This window comes from Prorops nasuta, unplaced genomic scaffold, assembly GCF_024137725.1.
Source record: "Prorops nasuta isolate Cenicafe-Biocafe unplaced genomic scaffold, Cenicafe_Pnas_1.2 PNAS00003, whole genome shotgun sequence".
Lineage (NCBI taxonomy): Eukaryota > Metazoa > Arthropoda > Insecta > Hymenoptera > Bethylidae > Prorops > Prorops nasuta.
This window is the reverse complement of record NW_027116800.1, coordinates 5,633,991-5,653,730: the sequence shown is the minus strand read 5'-3', so window position 1 is coordinate 5,653,730 and position 19,740 is coordinate 5,633,991. Positions and strand designations below refer to the sequence as shown.

The 19,740-nt window shown below is 37.8% G+C and overlaps 3 protein-coding genes across 7 annotated transcripts; 2 read left to right on the top strand and 1 right to left on the bottom strand.

Moving 5' to 3' along the window:
* Nucleotides 1-194: 194 nt before the first annotated feature.
* On the bottom strand, nucleotides 195-4,583 carry nkd (naked cuticle). The gene is made up of 5 exons (XM_066747548.1): nucleotides 3,581-4,583; nucleotides 2,496-2,719; nucleotides 1,919-2,404; nucleotides 1,513-1,826; nucleotides 195-1,428 (listed from the first exon to the last, which is right to left on the bottom strand). Exons 1-5 carry the CDS (start codon nucleotides 3,642-3,644, stop codon nucleotides 792-794), a joined length of 1,725 nt encoding a protein of 574 aa, XP_066603645.1. The 5' UTR covers nucleotides 3,645-4,583; the 3' UTR covers nucleotides 195-791.
* A 2,481-nt stretch (nucleotides 4,584-7,064) lies between these two features.
* LOC136786066 (putative glycerol kinase 5) lies at nucleotides 7,065-10,785 on the top strand. The gene is made up of 12 exons (XM_066747555.1): nucleotides 7,065-7,990; nucleotides 8,050-8,143; nucleotides 8,228-8,327; nucleotides 8,432-8,591; nucleotides 8,675-8,789; nucleotides 8,853-9,046; nucleotides 9,124-9,250; nucleotides 9,352-9,456; nucleotides 9,535-9,629; nucleotides 9,701-9,864; nucleotides 9,991-10,124; nucleotides 10,211-10,785. The coding sequence occupies exons 1-12, from the start codon at nucleotides 7,895-7,897 to the stop codon at nucleotides 10,351-10,353; spliced, it is 1,527 nt and encodes a 508-aa protein (XP_066603652.1). The 5' UTR covers nucleotides 7,065-7,894; the 3' UTR covers nucleotides 10,354-10,785.
* A 23-nt stretch (nucleotides 10,786-10,808) lies between these two features.
* Aldh-III (Aldehyde dehydrogenase type III) lies at nucleotides 10,809-19,558 on the top strand. Of its 5 annotated transcripts, none has more exons than XM_066747550.1 (14): nucleotides 10,809-10,951; nucleotides 11,299-11,397; nucleotides 11,484-11,610; nucleotides 14,407-14,447; nucleotides 14,536-14,679; nucleotides 14,748-14,843; nucleotides 14,922-15,143; nucleotides 15,227-15,390; nucleotides 15,492-15,722; nucleotides 15,804-16,004; nucleotides 18,099-18,214; nucleotides 18,511-18,646; nucleotides 18,773-18,926; nucleotides 19,302-19,558. In XM_066747550.1, exons 2-14 carry the CDS (start codon nucleotides 11,395-11,397, stop codon nucleotides 19,317-19,319), a joined length of 1,653 nt encoding a protein of 550 aa, XP_066603647.1. In that variant the 5' UTR covers nucleotides 10,809-10,951; nucleotides 11,299-11,394; the 3' UTR covers nucleotides 19,320-19,558. The 5 variants fall into 5 exon arrangements, with proteins under 5 accessions (XP_066603647.1, XP_066603646.1, XP_066603648.1 ...); XM_066747549.1 differs by having other exon boundaries at nucleotides 18,773-18,983; XM_066747553.1 differs by lacking the exons at nucleotides 10,809-10,951; nucleotides 11,299-11,397; nucleotides 11,484-11,610 and adding exons at nucleotides 12,912-13,061; nucleotides 13,139-13,666 and having other exon boundaries at nucleotides 18,773-18,983.
* The last annotated feature ends 182 nt before the right edge of the window (nucleotides 19,559-19,740 follow it).

The window sequence follows — 19,740 nt, the reverse complement described above, 5'->3', positions numbered from 1 at the left end:
CGTCTCACGGCTCACGGCTCACGGCTCACCTTATATTATATATACTATACGTCTACGCTTGGTCAGATTAATGTATGGATTATATGAGCGGAGCCTCCTTAACATCAAGGGCCACGACTTCCTGACCCCTAATAATGATTCACGCGCTACATTTTTCAGTGCTGCTGCTATTAACAGTAGTAATAACACCAGGGTCTAGTAAAAATCATGCACTTTAATAAATATCAATAGCAAAACACGTTACACAGTATATATATCTACAGTCGCTACAAAGATTCCATAGAAAAATTAGCGTATGGTCCGGAACTCATTTACAAGGATTATCGCAATCTTATAGTAACTCTTCCTCTTACACTTAAGCGTTAATGATTCTAATAGTAGAAGATACCTACTTGAAAGCTGTTCAAGGTAAAGAGTTCAAGGTCACGGATCAAACGGGTACTATAAGGTGACGCAAGGCACTATCAGAAAAATTCACTCTCGTTCCTTCGTCTTTTTTAAATTCATACTTTCAAAAATAAGATTTTATTTACGATTATTTAGGAAACGTGTATATGTAAGTTGTATCGTAGCACCGAGCCGCTAGACAGTCTTTTACTCATTATTATAATATCTATTTTCTTATGTGCTACATGTATAGTATGTATGCGTGGCGCTTATAGTCAACCTGTCTTTCTTTCTTCCCTGGATCGTGTGTACGCTAGGTTTAAACAACAAACAGCAAACATTCTGATCAACTTTTTAAAATTATGTAAGAATCATAGCCGCATAAATACAAGAAATTTCATTTATCAAACAAGCGCTTCAGCGTGATAATGATGATAATGATGGTGGATGTGCTCGTGCACGTGACGACGACCATTGATAGAGGCTGCGTTCTGGGAAAATTCACGCTCCAACCAGCGGACCACTTGAGCCATTGCTCTAGCCTGATCCTGCTCCCTCGTTGCGTGCTTCAATTGATGCTTCTTTCCACCTTTACCAGTTTGTTGTTGCTGCTGCTGCTGCTCTTGCGTCTGTTGCTTAGTAGGCTGCTGCGACTGAATGAATTCATTCTCATTTCTCTGAATATTATTATAGTTATTCGCTTGATCATTAGCTTTTGGCGAGAGTCGTTCGCTGTAAGGCGAAGGAATAATTATATTCTTCTTTAGTATGCTTGCGGGCGAGATTCGATTAGCTTGATGATTATTGGCGCTCCTCTGAAGATTGTGCTGTGCCCGATTTTTTCTAAGGTTATTACGAGTTTTCGCCGGCATCTTGGAAAATAACACCGAGTGATTTTCCGTTTCCCGATTAGGCCTGTGATAAGCAGAAGGCCGATTATCGGAAGACGCCCTGCACTGCCTTGGATTGTTGGAATATGGTGAGCTCTGTTCTTGTGTCGTCTGGCTTGGAATGCGGGAGTGGTCGGTCTGATTTCGTTTTCTATTTTACGAAAGAGAAACAGTAAATATATAGGAAAACATAATTCACAAAAAGTAGCATACACACTAAACCAATTGACCGTACCTCGTTGTATGAAAACTGAGATTATTCTTCTCCATGTTAGCCTGAATAATTTCCAAGAGCTGTTGTCTTTGAAGAGCACCACTTCGCTTTCGTTGGCCAGGCGTTAAGAGGGGCGTGAAGGGCGTGAACGCCGGTGACGTTGTAGTATCGCTATCTTCACTAACATCGCCCTCGGAGCTGTTGGAATACGCCGACGGCAAATAGGACAATGGACCTAATCTTTTTCGCAACTCCTCTTGTTTAAGCCTGTTAGCCCTAGTTATTGGTATATTGTCGGGATCATCGTCACTGTGTGTATCCTGCGCCTTATCCGTCTACAAGAAAAAATACAATATTTTACTTTCTCCTCTCACTAGGGATCTACTACAATAACTACAGCTAATCAAGCTTGAGATCCTGCTACAACCTGACAACGATGACGAGGGGCACGTCTCCTTCTCGGAATAATACGACGGGCGTTGTTAGCCCGGGGATCCGGGTTATGAATGCAGGATTCGCCAGCAGGCTGCTTCAAGTTGCAAGAAGAAGGAACGTTTGGGGGCAGCCTTGGAGGTGCCTGGCAGGAACTGGATGAGATATTCGGATGAAAATTATTGCCTTGCTCCGATTGATTAGTAGTGGTAGTGGTAGTTGTGGTTGTTGTTGTCGTGGTGGTAGTCGTAGTTGTAGTGGTGACTCTCTGGTCCGGAGAAACGGTCAGCTTGACTTTTATTGTTTTGCTGCCACATGGTGGGACCTGAATGGACGATCCCAGAGTGTCGTAGATGGTAGTTACGAGACCAGCTATATCATCCTTCGTTATCTTGCCATGACCGTCAAAATCGTACAAGGTAAATGAAAATTCCTGACGTCGCCTGTCGCCCTCTGCCACCGAAACATCGCACTCAAATTCCTAAAATAGTACGACTCTTCAATATCAATATTGAAATTGTATGTGTAAAAAATAATCATAATAAAAAATTCTTCAGTTATATTTCAATTACCTCAAAGCTAAGTTGATGATTTCTTCTACTGGACGCAGGCTGCTCGTCGTTGACAGTTGTAGGGATCGGTGTGGATCCATCCTCGGCGTTTATCTTTTCCGATTCGGTCGGTAATATTATTGGCTCAGAGTCCAATGGTACAGTCGTTGACGAGATGTTACAAGGACTCGTAACATCTGCCAATAGTTCCTCGGAATCACTGCCTTCCGTGTTTCCAGCAACAACTGTAAAAATACAAATCGTTTGATTAATGTTCAGCGAGTTTGGCGCGCTTTTCATTTCCAAGAAAGAAAGAGGAGAGTAATAGCGTGTGGTAGTATTAGTAATAGTAGTAGTAGTAGGTCATCGGTCGAAAACAGCAGCGCAGAGGCGTGCGCGGTATGCGGCTGGGCTGGCGACCCCCGACGTGCACGGGAGAGAAACAGAGGGGAGGGGGGGGGACAGAGCGAAGCAGTCTTCTTTGCCGGCTGCTATTATTGTTGCCTTCCAGGAAGACAGAGAACGAGCGCCTCTTCTTTTATATTACACCAAGCGCCGCTTCTTCTTCTTCCCTCTCTCGTGTTCTCTCCTTTTCAACCCCCCCCCCTCCGTCCTCTACTTTCCGAATCCTCTACCTAATGCCTCACCGCCGAATCGTCCTAAAGCGAGCCGACCGACCGACCATATTGAATTTCTACTGCCCCGTTACCGCTCTCTACACGGGTCCCATAGCTTTTTCCCCCTCATTTCATCTTCTTGCCCCCTCCATCAAGTATCCATTCCTAGAAAACTCTTTTTCTTAACAAATAATTTAATATAACAAAATTCTCGTCGATAAAGTATTCACCGTCGCTATAACTTTTGTCGTAGAATGTACTACTTCCGGTATGCATAGGTAACTGAACCCGGTCATGGAGCCGCCGCAACAAGCATGTTATGAAAATAAAGCGAAGACTACCATTCTACCATAGATGGGTCTTAACAACTTTCCTCAGTTATAATTAACTTAAAGAAATTACTGAGACCTCTGTCAATTTTTCAGAAAATATTTTTAGTGAAGGATTTCTTGGAAAAGGCGTACTGTGGAACAAGACTGCGTTTCTTACCAGAAAAGGGCTTGTAGCCTGCGAGAAACCTTGCTCGCCACCACTTCACCAATCCGGTAGCCATGAGGCCCTCATGCGTCCACGATTCTTCTTCACTTTCTTTCCAGCTGTATTCTTTGCTATTGTTGATCTTTCTTCAACGAGCAACTGCCACCTTCGTTTCACGCAATCGGCGTCGCTTCCCTCCTCATCGACATTTCATCCACTATCTATCATCTTTTTCACACAAGAATATTTATATTCCTGAGACTTATATAGTCCTTATTCCTCTGTAGATTGCACGATTTTTCATCGATGACTGAGTCAAAGAAATTATTGTATATGTATACTTCCGGCACGTGTTCCTATGCACAAGAGCGCGTGTGTACACAAACGCGAAGCATGAAATGTGACGTTTGCCAGAAACTTGAACTCGAATAGTTGTTGTGTCTCGTGTGTCTGGAAATTTCCGACGCGATCTGACACAAACAGCGTATGTAATAAATCACTGGAGACTCATCGATGCGTCCACCGATGCAATCTCTTTGGTAGTCCAGCTACAACTAATGGAACTTTGACTGCTCGGTGTTTGCCTACTAGTTACTGCACACTGCACAGTCCCTACACCATCCACGCAACACAGCCTCACACAGTCACAGTGACAGAGTCGGAGCTCGGTTCGGAGTGACGCCGTTCCTCGCCCTCGGTAGTCGGCTCCGTCGGACTTCGGAGTCGGTTCGGCTTCGGGTTCGGGTTCCTCTCGGGCTCGACTCAGAGGCTCGGCCAGGCTAGCCGAGTCGCGCGCGAGTTTCCACAAGAAAAACAGCACGAGTGAACATTGAGCTGAGCAGTGCTGAGAGTTGACATGAGAACTCTGAACCAGTCTGACTAAGCTATATGGTCACTTTACGGTTTATTATGAATGGCTAATTATTACTACAGTAGTATACACGATATCTGCAACGAATAAAATCTTTTAACTTCGTCTAATTCGCTATTCCCAATATTCGCCTTATAAATATACCATATACCATATGGTACTGCATATGTATAGATATTACCAATACCACCATACCATGCTATATTTCTCCATGCTCTTCTCGACAACTGCTCACTGCTGCTCTGCCTGCCACAACCCCCTCCTCAACCCGTCCCGTCATTCTCACTTTGCCCCCCTTTCCTCCCACCTCTAACAGTCTCCTACTCCTGGTCCTTCCGCTTTCCCACTCCTCTTTCGCATCCTTTGCCAATGCCATTCTCTCTTTCTCTTTCTTTCTCTCTGCTCAGGCAATACATGTTTATATGCTGCTTGCCTCACACTGAAGCTGCTGACGCCCCGCCAGCCCCTGGCTATACGAACTGCCTATGGCTGCCGCACCAACACAAACTAATAATTTTAATCCAGGCAGCGAGAGAGCGAGTACTGTGAGCAGCAGTGTCGGACCGAGCCGAGAATACTCGTATATCGGAGGTAACAATTTTGTGCATGCTTGTTACATACTCTGCAGGTTGCTCAGTTTACCCTGCTCCTTCGTACTTCTTATATTTTATCTACCAACGTTCTTTACAGGCACATTTTACTTGCAGCAATAATTGTAACAATCACAAGCTGCTGGGTAGAGGTTATAGCATTTTTGGCGCGCAAATTTTGGCGCCCCAATCGCATACTAGTCTTTAGAGTAAGGAGCTTTACGCTCCTGAAATTATGCTGTTATCGTATGGTCATAATAAGACAAAATTCAGATAATAATCAAAAATCTTCTAGGTGACTGTACCCGAGCGCTATTATCTGCTAGCGGTGTTTCAAAAGAAACATAAGCGTGTTGCACGATACACACACTCGCGCGTAGTACATACGTATGAATTAAATATCATTATAGTATTTTATTAATAGTTTCTTGGAATTTCTACAGTGTTTTTACCGGTTAACTTCGATATTACAATAATAATATTCTTATTACTGAAACCATTATAGACATCGATAGAGGTTATGTTAGAATCTATTTGTACATTGTTCTCCTCCAACACTACACTGTACAAGGAATCGAGGTAAAATTCAGAATTGAAAATTGTCCCTCAGTGACGGCGCCATTGATGTGCAGGCGTCCCTCACCTCACTCTTCCACAACACTCCCTGCTACGGTAAGATTCTACCCGACCTGTCGGCCTGCCGCCATGCCATGCTGTGTTATGCTATGCTTTCTGTGCCCTACGCTACGCCACAGCTATAGCACGGCACGGTAACGTTTGTCGTGCCAGTGGTTGCATGGCTAGTTGTTCCTTTTCTTTCTTCCTTTGTCGGAAAGTCGGCAGCGAGTCTCATTTTTAAAAGCCAGAGGGGGAACGGTTGAAAGAAAAACGAAGCCTGAACGACCGGCAAGGCTCGTCAGAAAAGGGCCGGGCAGGCGAGAGCGGCAATCTGGTAATACTAGCTAAAGTAAGAGCTAGGTGGAACGCATACCATGCCTTCAAAAGAACAGAATACAATTTGTCATTTAATAACAATGAAAATAAACCTATTTATTACCTTGTTATTAAATTACATTATTTATAGTAGATTATGGTTTTAGATTGGGAGAAAATTAAACTAGCGAGATGGAGGATAAAACTCTTTTACACTATGAAAAAAGAATAAAAACCTATCTTATGGAGAGCAGCTCTTCTACTCGAGTACCTGTCGTAAAATCAAAGAGGAGAAAGATGTATTGGTGAGGTGTGGCCCTGTGGCGAGAAGCAGTCAGACATCGGACAGTCTCAGAGTCTAGAGAGAGAGAGAGAGAGAGAGAGAGGAAGGTGGAGAGGAGAGGAGGAGTACAGTAGAATACAGTGAACAGTACTGTGCCCTCTCATACAGTTGATGTCACGTGTGCAGCAGCAGGCATCCACTAGTCAGGAATAGTTGTGGCGCTGGCTGGTATACCAGTGGCAGCACTAGCAGCGGACAACGACAGCGGCTTACAAGGCAACGCTGGCCATTTGGTAATTGCTATTACCCTATACCATTACACATTGGTATGAACGTGTTCCTGTGGTATACACGGCACGGAAGGGAGAAGGATACTCCCCCCCCCCCCTCCCCCTCAATGATGGCACTGAGCGAACGGTCGGCGTGTTTGATCTCAGCCGCGGGCGCCGACAAAGCCCACGGCCACGTTCCCTCTTCACTATCCTATATACTATACATAATACATAATACATTGGCACGCTATGTCGGTTAGTCTGCTGCAAGTAAGATTTTCTTTTTAAATAAAACGAGACAGCTGCAGTCTTAACTGAAACGATGAATTTTTGCTTGTACCATAATCCAATAGAAAGGAAAAGAGAAGAGAAAATAAGATAGTAATAGTTGACATGGTAATAGCTGTATTTATAGTATACATTTATTATGATAAATATTTAAAGTAGCAAATCTGTGAAAAGCAGAAAGCTGACAAATTTATTCTCTTTCACAGAGCAAATCACGATGAATGAAAAGAGAAAAAACACGCTTGGTCAATTTGCAAGTTTTATGATTTTATTGGACAGATTTCCTAAATATCGACAGTCACTGCTCTCTCCGTCGTTCTCTCTCTTCCTTGTGTATTACCAACGGGTCGCTTGCTTTTACCGTGCACAGCTAGAAAGTGAAGGGATTGATAGAGGACCGAAAGAAGGAAGGAAGAGAAGATTGAGCGAGAGTCCAACGTTTTGGCCTTCGACTTGGACTGGCCTGGCGCCCTGTCCTCGAGTCTTGCATCCCTCCACTTGACAACGGTCAGTCCTGCGTGTGCTAGCTACCAATTACCATATGTTATACTTCACACGCGCAAAGTTGTATGTACCTACCTTTGCGTGTGTATGTGTGCGCGTGTGTGTGGACTCTCACTGCTCTGGTAGCAAACTTACCAACTGAAGGTTTACCACAAGTGGTTGGTGATGCAGGTCGGTATCAACTATCAAGTACCACGAATACCACGTAGCAGACGCGCGCACAATTCAGCGATAACGCTGTATAGCTGAGACATGCGCACTTTCCAATATGATATATCCAGACAGACGAGTTGGCCAACGGTGATAAACCGACTTCTTTTATTATAGCATGCGTTGTTTTTCTTATATGTTTGGAGGGGCCAACTGAGTGAATTATGAGAGATACAGCGAGGTCTACGAGGCTCTTGCCGGTTAGTTGTGAGATAAGCTTCAGATGAAACGGATCATGTACGTGGTATGAAAGACAAACGCGAAGCTTTACGATTAAAGCACACTTCTCGCTCCCTCTCCCGCCCTCACTTTCTCTCTCTTTCTCAAGTGCAATAGTACTCATTGTTGGAAATTGAGAAGGGAAGAAAGAGAATAATGAAATACGTTTTGGCCTTGGATGTGGGAACCACTACCGTGCGTTGTCATGTTATCGACCAGGGGGCAAACACCATTTGCTCTGTCGCACAGAAGGTGAAAACTTATATTTTCACCTACGAAACATTTTAGCGAGAATATGTATACTTTTGTAGGTTGAACTTTTATACCCAAAACCTGGGTATGTCGAGATTGACCCTGACCACCTGTGGATGTTGATAGAGGATGTAATGAGAAGGGCCGTCGTCGGTTGGTATATTTAGTATAATACAGATCTAATTGTGTTATGAGTAGTTCAATGATAACGTTCATCGATTGTATTTATCATTGCAGAAAGCAATGTTGATCCAAAAGCAATTGTTTCTATGGGGATATCCACGCAACGCGCTACTTTTACCACTTGGAGCTTAACAACCGGCAAGTATTATCACAGGTCAGCATGTACATGTATATATATAAGTATATATAGTTTACAATTTCTACCTTCGCATGCATTTACAATATTGCATTTTTAATAAAAAATTGACCTCATTCCAGATTTGTTACTTGGAAAGATTTGCGCGCTGATTCCTTGGTGAACGAATGGAATAATTCATTGACTATGAGAGGAGTAAGAATAGGCTCGAACATTCTGTACACCCTGTTACGAAATAAACGCTTCTTGGCCGGTAGCGTTTTTAAATTTATGAATACGCAAGTTTGTAGCTTCACAGTTTAAGTCTGTTGCTACTCATGTTGAATAGAATAAATTGCAGAGTAATCTCATTTGCTTTGTCACAGATAACATTACGCCTTGTGTGGGTTCTGCAAAACGTAGCTGGTTTACGAGAAGCTGCAATTAAGGGGGAAGCTGTGTTCGGCGGGGTCGACTCTTGGATAATGTATAAATTAACAGGTATACGTAATTAATAGTTCAAGTAAAATTGTAACGTCTCTCTACATTTTTCGCTTTTTCTAGGCAAACACATAACAGACGTTTCCAATGCGTCTGCAACTGGATTATTTGACCCTTTCGAGATGCAGTGGGCCAGCTGGGCACAGACTCTTCTGAAATTACCTCCTAGTATGTTTCCAGAGGTAGTGGACACGGCGAGAGATTTTGGAGTAACACCCAAGAACATACTTGGCGAGGAAATACCAATAACTTGCCTGGTACGTTTACTGCGTGGGCCTGTCTTCTTGAAGATTTAATCCTCGAGCTGCAAAATCTTACTCATTGCTGTATTCAGATGGCGGACCAAGCAGCCTCATTATATGGCTCGGGCTGCTTTCAACCTGGGGATCTTAAAGTTACAATGGGCACCGGTAGTTTCATCAATGTCAATACAGGAAACGGGCCACACGCGTCTGTAACTGGTATATAATATAAATATGCATATTAATAGTATACTGATATTACATAGAAATCTTCTTTCCCTTTTATTCTAAAAACAGAAAATAATTTTTTACTCAAACAGGACTTTATCCTCTGGTAGCATGGCGAATGGACAACGAATTGACTTATGTTGTGGAAGGATCATCCAACGATACTGGAACTTTTATCGAATGGGCCAAGTATGCCGGTAAATTGATCGTATCAATGCTTCTATGAATACTTTACCGAGAATTAGAGCTGCTGTATTGTTCGTTATTGCATATAGGTGTCATTAAGAATGAAGCTGAAACGATCGATTTAGTCAATTCAGTGGATGATTCCGACGGTGTATACTTTGTGCCTGCCTTCAGTGGCTTGCAAGTAATTATGCGCTAAATCTAAAATTACTAAATGGCGACTAGGAGTTTCTGATCGATCTGATCTTTTTTTAGGCCCCGATCAACGACCACTGCGCGGCTACTGGGATTCTAGGAGTTAAGCCCACGACCAAAAATGCGCATATAGTCCGATCCTTGCTGGAAAGCTTAGTGTTCAAAGTGATTCTCCTATACGAATCCATTTGCAGCGAGACTTCCTTCAGCTACCATAAGATCAGGTATAATAAATAATAATATTGTATGATCATGTGTTAAAATTCTTTGTTGAAGAATTAATCGGCATAAACATGTATCAAGGTTCATAGTTTTTTGTAATCTATTTAACGAATCTTTGTGCACTTTAGGGTCGATGGAGGAGTTTCTAAGAATGATTTCATTATACAACTATTGGCTGATCTTACGGGGTTAGAGGTGGAGCGTGCTGTCAGTACAGAAATGTCAATAGCGGGAGTTGGTTTCATTGCTGGCCTTCAAACTGGTGTGTATATGTATTTATCTTTTAGATATTATAATTATTCAATTTATTCTGAATCGACCAATTGTTTATTCGTTAACGTTTTATAGGAGTCTGGGAATGCAAAGAGGATCTCATCAAGTTCCGCAAGATTGATCAAACGTTCAAACCAAACAATGAGGTTCGTTTGGGTTACGAGCCTGTTTATTCCGAATGGAAACGTGCGATAAAACGATTCGGTAAATGGTATTAGATCTCTTCTTATTTTGTACCAAAGTATTTTCTTATCTCACTGGAAGAAATAATAAGTGCCTTAATGGTGATATTCTTGTTTACTATTTTGTTTATTCAAAATATATGTAATATACTTTGCTCATTTTTCAGCTCTTTAAATATCTACCCTTTTATATAATATATATATATATATATATATATATATATATATGAATTATAATATTAATTTATCCACTCTCTAATCTTAAATTATAAGAGTAAAGAACTAAAGGTTAATCAAATTTTCGATCGTTCCTCCTTAAAAATCAAACTCTGTAAAATGTATGATATGCAATACGCGTCATCGAGTTGCGTAAGTAAAATTAGTTCAATCGTGAATCGGCAATTTTTTCCCTCCCATTGGTGCATTCGGTTCCTTTTCAAACGTGTGGCTTCTCTGTGTTCTTGATCACTGAAAAATTCAGAGTGATTACTACTGCCGTTTTACAGTTATTAAAGTTTTTCTTTGTATATATATACATATATAGTAGTAAGACGATGCAGTATTGTTTACTGACACGTGGTTAACTGGCTTACCTGGCGCAACTTGACGCTTTTCACTTTTCGCCCACTCTAAAGTAAGTTTTAAATTTAATGCGAAATATTTATGTGCTAATTTTAATTGGTTTACCGTCAGCAAATTATGAAGGCATTTGGCACATTATTATTTGTAATTAAGCACAATATATACCTACAACGTATACGAATATCGAAGCAAAGTAGATTTGAATCATAATAACCTAAATCTATATTTAATTTCAAAATTACAAGAAAAATGACGCATCTATAGATTGTTCATGGAATGCAATTGAAAATTTTCCCGAAAACTATAAGATTGTTTTCAGCGTACTATATTAGACTCCCACCTTCACGCGTGCCACTACGATGCGTTAATCGCAGCTACATACTGCCTGTTATCCTATAGATTCTATCCAGTTGTCATCGACCAGCAAAGTGTTCAGGATAGTGGTTAATAGCACTGCATATATAAGAATTTTATTCTTCCTCTGCATCCATTAAAATGGTAAGAGGCAAGAAATTTACGTAGTTAATCTAAATAATTTAAATACCATTTGTGGTCCAAGAAGAAATCGAATCTTCTCTGTTTAGGCAGACACAGCAATCGATATATCGCCGGAAACGATAGAAGATGCAGCGACCAATCACGTTGCTTCGAATGATCCTACGATTTGCCGAATCGAATTCGAAACTGTAGAAACAACCACTTCGGAAACTCGTAAGTTAGCCGAGCAAATTTAGATCTACTATCTATTAAGGGATTACTACGAACTTCTTGCAAACCTTTTAAATGCATATATATATATATATATATATATATATATACGCACAGTATTACCACGATCAGTATGATTTTAATACCTGCCCTAGCTCACCTTCAAAGCTTGCTGTGTGAGCAGCTACTTATTAGCGCTACAGTCTACTGAATTGGTGTTTTGAAAAATGCATTAATAGGGGCCGTTTTTAACCAAGGCTGTTAAAATTGCGGAAAGACGGCCTATCAACAGTCGAACAATTCTCGTATAAAACTTTCACATCTACTTTAACCAGCTTGTAATACGAACGAGGCAAAAAAAGGCGCCCTGTTTAGTCGTGAGCCAAGTATGATTTCGATAGCATCGGTACACAATAAACAAGAAATTATTGACATAGGCGCATCTCCAATATTTTCTTTTGAATAATACATACGTGTATGATAATAAAATCACGGCTTGTTATTTCAGTTAACGATATATTTAATTGTTAAACGATGATTAACGGCGAGTGGCAAACCAACACGGTGATTCAAGTGGAGCCTATCAGGTATCCCCTCAACAAAGAATTCGGTAGGATTATGTTACGAAGATCTAGAATATATCAAAATTAGCGTGTATAATGGGTAGTTTTATTTTTATCATGTGACGTAATATCCTTTTACTTTCTCCATCTTGAGAATTCCTAATTGACTCTCATTACGTAAATTATTACACAGTATTTGATACAACTTATAAGCCTTGCTTTCACAAAGTTTTTTGCAACTTTCTTCCTTACTCATCTTGTCGAGCTATTATGCTTATCGTGCAATGTTTTTTCATTAAATATTTTTAGCTCAGTATACGAATGCATTTGATAGTGTCTTTTTCTTTGTTTTTATTGTTACTAATAATAACACGTGTAGTGCCAAGTGTCGTGCTATACAACGACATCTCTCGGTACTCGGTGGTACTGGCAAGTAGGCAAAAAAGATTGGCGCTGGCAAATGGCAAGATTGGCAAGTGGAATTTGCACGCGAGATAGAGAGAGAAGGAGAAAGAGAAAGTGTTTCTGATTCGTTTCTTCCTTGATTAACTGGTCAATAGCCAATTATCCAATGTACAGAGGAATTGATAATAACCAGTAGAGACTTTCTGATGCATCAACATTATAAATATCAGATATGTTAGTTGTTGTGAAGATTATTTTTTTGCACACATGATATACGGAGATTAGTATACTTACAAAAACTTGAACGGATCGCACTGACTGTGCTACTTGCTACTGCATTATTCCTGCTAAGCTCCTGCGCCATTCGCATGATTCGCATAATCGAATCTCATTACACATTACACAGCAGTACAGCACAGCTTCCAGATCCCGACACCTAGACGACGGTGTCAACCTGTGTTAGTGCCAATGTGTGTATCAACCGAGGTCAGTCGTTTCATCGTCATTTGTTTGCCGCCATCTCGTTAGTTTACATTTTTTCTAATGTTTTTCCGTCTCTTCAGTGCTCCATGACAGTTTGATTTCGAATCAAACGAAAATAAACGCGATAGTGGTGTTATACCACTTGAACCAAGTCTAGACTCCCGATTGTTGCTATGAAAGTGTGACTAGTGTGAGTGAAGTAACCACAGACAATTGCCTTGTCAGCTACCAAAGTACCAACGGCCACAGAGTACACGCAGGACACACAACAGACGACACTTACTACTTACCTTTTGTCGGGCTTGTTGCCACCAGTTGCCACACTTGCCACTTGCTTCCACTGCTTCCAGTTCTTACTGCTTTTGACGCTCAGGCCGATCTGATAGTTGATAAAAGATAGCTGTACACAAAAACTTCAGTTTGCTGTCATTACTTTCCTCTTGTGAGCTCCTATGAACACCCGTAGACTTCTTTCCAAGTTTCTAAGTACACTTCCTGTGCCTGCTAGTGGCCACTATACTTGCTTCAAGCCATTTGAAAGCTGTCAGCCTACCGTACAAGCTGTATATTCGACTCTAATTATTTTTATTAGAAAAATATAAGAATGGGTAAGGAATTATTAATTATGTAGTTAATTTGTATTTAATATTCATTATATATTATTTTAGTTCATCTTATTATTACTTTTCGCTTCGTTTTCTCCTAACGCTCTTCTTGTTATCTTTATTACATTTTCCTAGTTTCGGTGTTTTTCCGTTCCTTCTGTTTTCTCCAGACAAACTAACTTGTTCGCTAATCGTATTGTGTTAGCTTTAAGGGAGATAAAAATGTAGTAGAAACCGGTTTTTCTTTGAACTGTGAACTCTTACTGATAATAACTTTATAATTGCACATCAGAGTATCAGTACAGTACACCTACGATTTTTTCAAGTTTGTATAATTAATTCGAACTCTACATTTCTCCCTTTACGTCCTTATTCGAAAATTAGTTCAAAACAAATCTTTACCGCATTGAATCAACATTTCGTACAGATTTTGAATTTTTTCTAGAAGGAATAGGAAAGGCGGAAACGGACGATGTACAAACTGATATTTAAGAAAATAATTTCTTTAGAAATATTTTATGAATTTAAGCAAGAAAATATAATTAACTATATTTCAAGTCTTTTAGATTTATAACTTGTAATTTGCTCTTTCACCCAACAAATCTAAAAGTCAAATATCTTATATGATAATACACATTATTATCAATTTAATATTTTATGTCAGTGATTAAATCTTTAATTTGAATCTTTTGCTTTAAATGAATCGAATCTGTCCACATTTTTTAATTTACTTGATTTTTTAGACAATCCTAATGGAAATATTGCAACAGCAAATTATGCCGATGTAAGACTTCATTCTTTCTTTTTATTTTATTCAAAAAAGTATACATTTGAATATTCCACCTAATATTCTTTTATAATATTTATTATAGCTGGTGCAAAGGACAAGGAATACATATTTCAGTGGCAAAACAAGACCACTCCAATGGAGAATAAAGCAATTAAAGCAGCTTATCAAAATGTTGGAGGACAATTACGTGCAGATTCAAAATGCACTTGCTACAGACTTACGCAAGGTTGGTTTACACAAAGTATAAATTATGATTAGTCTATTTAATTAATCTTTTATTTCAATTTATTTCAGAGTAAATTTGAATCAGCAGTTTTAGAAATAGACTATTCGATAAATGACGCAAAGCATATGCTGATGCATATTAAAGAGTGGGCTGCTGTAGAAAAGGTAATAAAAATTAATTTTAATTTTCTTAATATCTCTTTTCAATCATATGTATAATGAAACATAAATATCTCGTTTTAGCCACCAAAAGATTTAGTAAACATATTTGATGCTGTTGAAATACATAAAGAGCCCTATGGCGTTGTTCTTATTATAGGTGCATGGAATTATCCATTGCAATTAAACATAGCGCCAATGATAGGTGCAGTTGCAGCTGGAAATTGTGTTATTTTGAAGCCCTCTGAAATATCAATTGCTACAAGCCATCTTTTGGCTGAGATTATTCCCCGATATCTAGATAATGTAATTACTTTTTATTAATAAGGTTCATTGCATAGTTTGATTCATACAGATATCATTAATTTTATTGATTTATTATGTTGTAGGAAAGCTATCACGTAGTCCTTGCAAATAAAGAACAAACAAAAAAGCTCTTAGAGAACAGATTTGACTATATTTTTTATACAGGCTCAACCGATGTTGGAAAAAAAGTTCGTTGCGCTGCTAATAAATATTTGACACCAGTAACACTTGAACTAGGAGGAAAAAGGTTCTAATCTTTAAGCTCATAAAAATAATTGCGTTCACTTATTATTTAGAAAACAAACTGTTGTGAGTTTAATGCGCTTTTCTTTCTAATATTTTTTTCAGTCCAGTCTACATAGATAACACGGTCGATATGGAAATTACTGTTAAAAGAATACTATGGGGAAAATTCATTAATGCTGGTCAAACTTGTATTGCACCAGACTTTGTATTATGCAGTATTGACGTTCAAACACGCTTTATCGAGGAAGCCAAAAAACTTTTGAAAAGCTGGTATACTGAAAACCCAAAAGAGAGTCCAGACTTTTGTCGTATAATTAGCAGGGAGCATTTTGAGTTAGTATACATTCTAACTATTTTATCTACATCTAATAGACAATTCTACCGCCAAATAATTAAAAAATTTGTTTTTCAAAGCCGCGTACTAAAGAATCTCCCTGGAAATGGTATACTAGCTGTGGGAGGTGAACACGATTCCACGGATCTGTACATTGCACCAACTATTTTTACTGATGTTAAAACTACGGATCCAATAATGAAAGACGAAATATTTGGGCCTATTTTACCTATTGTCACAATTAACAATGCCTATGAAGCGATTCAATTTATTAATAGTCGGTAAGTACGAGCAAAATTATTCTTCACATTTGTTGATAGTATTCAGTAGAAGTAGCAGTTATGGAACTGTTATTGAAATATTCAATATGATTAAACGATTAGGCAGCATATTTTCAAATCGACCAATCATTTTGAATATTTAGATAGTAGGTGTAGTTGTTAAGGGGAGTTGTTACTATTACTGAATTCTACCATCTAAATTTTATTCCCTGTCTCATTCATTACATTGATTGGTTTTTTTATTCATAGTTTTTTTTATTGTTATTTTCGGCTTGACACATGTTTTAATTTGTCAATGTTTGACGTAGAAAATTATTTATGTTGTTGCAGTTTTCTCAGTATTTTTATAGTTTCGGTATAAATACTTTTCTTTTCATTTAGCATTACAGATGAATAGACATATAAAAGGTAAAAGGTACTCTTATGTATATATGTAAATAAATATACATAGAGCGGTATTTATATAAAAGAAAAATAATGTGTAGTATAATAATGACCTTTTTAAACTTAGCGAAAGTCCCCTTGTGATGTATATATTTACCAAGGACAATGGAGTGCGAGATCTAATAATAAAACAAACTCGTAGTGGAGCAGTATGTGTCAACGATACAATAATGCAATATGCCGGTGAGTCGGTCTTGAAGCGACCTTGTTGCCCTTTATACTCAGATCTGAAAAGATTACTTTCAGTAATAATAGAAGCTACAACACTTTATTGTAGTTACCTTCTCTTCGAGCGTTGCATGAGAAATATTAAAATTCTCCAGTCAGTATTAATAGTATTAAATTTTTATTTAATTCAATTCTTAAGTATGGTCACACATGAATAACGGTCCGGCTAGAAACCATGGATGAATGAGATAGTCAAGTCTTTGAATTCTTTGAAACTTTTTGTAAGCATTATCCTTTTCTTTAAAAACAAGACATTGTAAGCAGCGATGAAAATTAAATTAATTGGAAGGCTACAAAGTCTCAAAGAGAAATTTGTATTCACTGGCTCATTCGTCGTGTTATCCATGTATGAAAACGGCTCGACTATTATTCGAATATTTCCCTGCAAATATTGATAAAGACCGGCTTCGAAAATCTCCCTTAACCCTTTCAGAAGTAGTGTATAATATGTATAAAATATATATGTATATGGTACATTGGGTTTCTTCATGTTTTTTATTATATCTCAGTTAGAATGATGGAGATCGCCAAGCGTGACGTAGTAAAAGCAAACGTAATACAAGCTAAATTAAACTGGAGCGTAAGCACATTGGCTTCACACCGCTTACCTTTCCACTTTCGTGTCTTGACTTACGTTTACATCTACTACGTTGCTTTTTCTGCCATCACATTTAATAGTACTTGAAATCAAGTTTTTAAACTTTGAACCTTCAAACTGGATACTGATAAATGTATTAGTATCCATGCAGTAAAAAATAATTCTGTAAATGTGGTAAACAAATAAAATCCTACAAATGACTATTTTTCTGAAAAAAAGGTGGAGGGAGAATCAGAAAATAAGTTATTCGTCTAAAAATTTTGTTGTTCAATATACAGACTAAGAAACAAATATACCCAAGTGCAGCTTCATTTAATAAAATTAAAATCAATTTGCATGATATAATGAATTTTATAGTCAACAGAATAGAAATAGTAATTTCAACTTCATAATCGTAATCAGTATCCCTAGAAATTTTTTTGTATCAAATAGTGTATTAAAATGCGTCTATTAGGTTTAGTGTGCTCTGAAAGGGTTAAATAATGGACGTGGTTATAAAGAGCGCCTCTTCACACACGAAACTAAATGTTAACTCAATTAGATACGGCTGTCAGGTGTAAAGATAGCATTAGTCTAATGAAAAATCGGTGACCGGTATAATTAAGGGCTTGTTACGGGTTTCTGTAAAATGGAGATTGAACACTGCATTACAGATAATGGTGATGGGTTTTATGTAGGTTTAAGGAAACTTGTTAAATATTGCAGTTATACGCTAGCACAATTAAAACATATGTTCAATTAATAAGCCTTTCACAATTTCATGTACATATGGAAATTTTGTAAATTGTCTTTATTATTATTACTACTTGATATCTTTAATATAGGGACAAGCCGCTGGCACTGTACATTTTTAGCTTAAATAAGGGAGATATAGAATTAATCATTCATAACACGTCTAGTGGATCTGTGCTTGTTAACGACACAATGATGCATGCCGCAGGTATATTTTTATTTATATTTGTAAATTGCTTTTGCTTTATATACTTAGCATGCCAAATGGCACAATATTATATATATATATATATATATTTAAATTGAAATAATATAAGAAATATATTTTTTTTAATGCTTTCTGACACCACAGTTTCAAATGCTTTGCTTTTTAGTGACCAATAGATTATTGAAAATAGTTGATTTAGTTTTAATTAGAAGAGTAGTTTCACTAAAGAAATAATTTTAGCTTTTAATAACTGATTTTACTAAATAAGATTTTTATTTAAATTGTCATTTCCATAGTTGATAGTTTACCATTTGGAGGAATCGGGTTCTCTGGAATGGGCGCTTATCACGGAAAGTACTCTTATGACACATTTGTACATGAGAAAGGTGTACTTTCACGAAACTTCAACAAGATGGCGGAGGCTTTAGCTTCGTAAATATATTTCTCTATACTTATATCCGTTTGCTGCGTTGGAAATATTATTTAAACGTCATCTAACTTCATATATATGTTAGCAAGTTTATCAGATTATTTACTTTGAATAATATTATTTTACAGTTGCCGTTATCCACCTTATTCGGACAGGAAATTAACTTTATTAAGACTTTTACTAGCAAAAAGACCTGACATACCCGGCAGAAAATATTTACCACATTTATTGATGTTTGGCCTGGGAATTGCTGCCACCTTTGGGATTAAAGCTCTGCTGGAGGTACAGAAAGCTAAAAATTAGAATCACCAAATTCATTAGGCACATTGAATCAACCACGTAATTTTAAATCTTCGTTTTATTTGACTTTTTCGCAACTCGCTTGAGCTGACACAATGTTAATTTTATATTCGACAATGACTAGATGTAACGTTAGTACTGTAGTGTAATTTTATATGAAATAAAAGCGATTTTTACTCTTATCGAATAAACGCAAAAAGCTTTCTTTCTCTCTCTCTCTTTCTCTCTTGTAATGTTGTTATTGTCAACATTGTGTTTATGTTAGCCTTGTTTTTTTTTATGTCTTGTAAGAAAAAGTCAATTTTTTATGGGAAACGTCATATAACAAATAAGTCATGTTTTTAAACGTTTTTACAGAGAGAGGAGTACACGTAAGATTTATGGATTCATACGAAGTTGGAAGAATTACTATTTTGGACGAAATGTTAGTACGAGAAAAGCAACTTTAATATCTGTTATATCGGTGTCTCAGAACTCTAACCAGTTTTTATATAGTATATTATTAATTATGTAGATGTGTAGTAGATATATGCATTATTCGTTGTCATTTGGGTGGTGTAAATAAGAGGTATGTTTAATATGTACATAAAATGTCCCTTTTGTTTGAATGTAAATATATTCGTATTTTCAATGTCATTCAAAAGTGGAATAAAAATTCACAATTTTACAAGTATATATGTTCAATAATGTACTTCCGGTAAGGACATAAGTCAAACAGGAAATTAATGCTTGGTTCAAGACTTTAGGTAATAAAATATTTTACGATATAGCACGTCGTTTAAACGATTTGGCAATT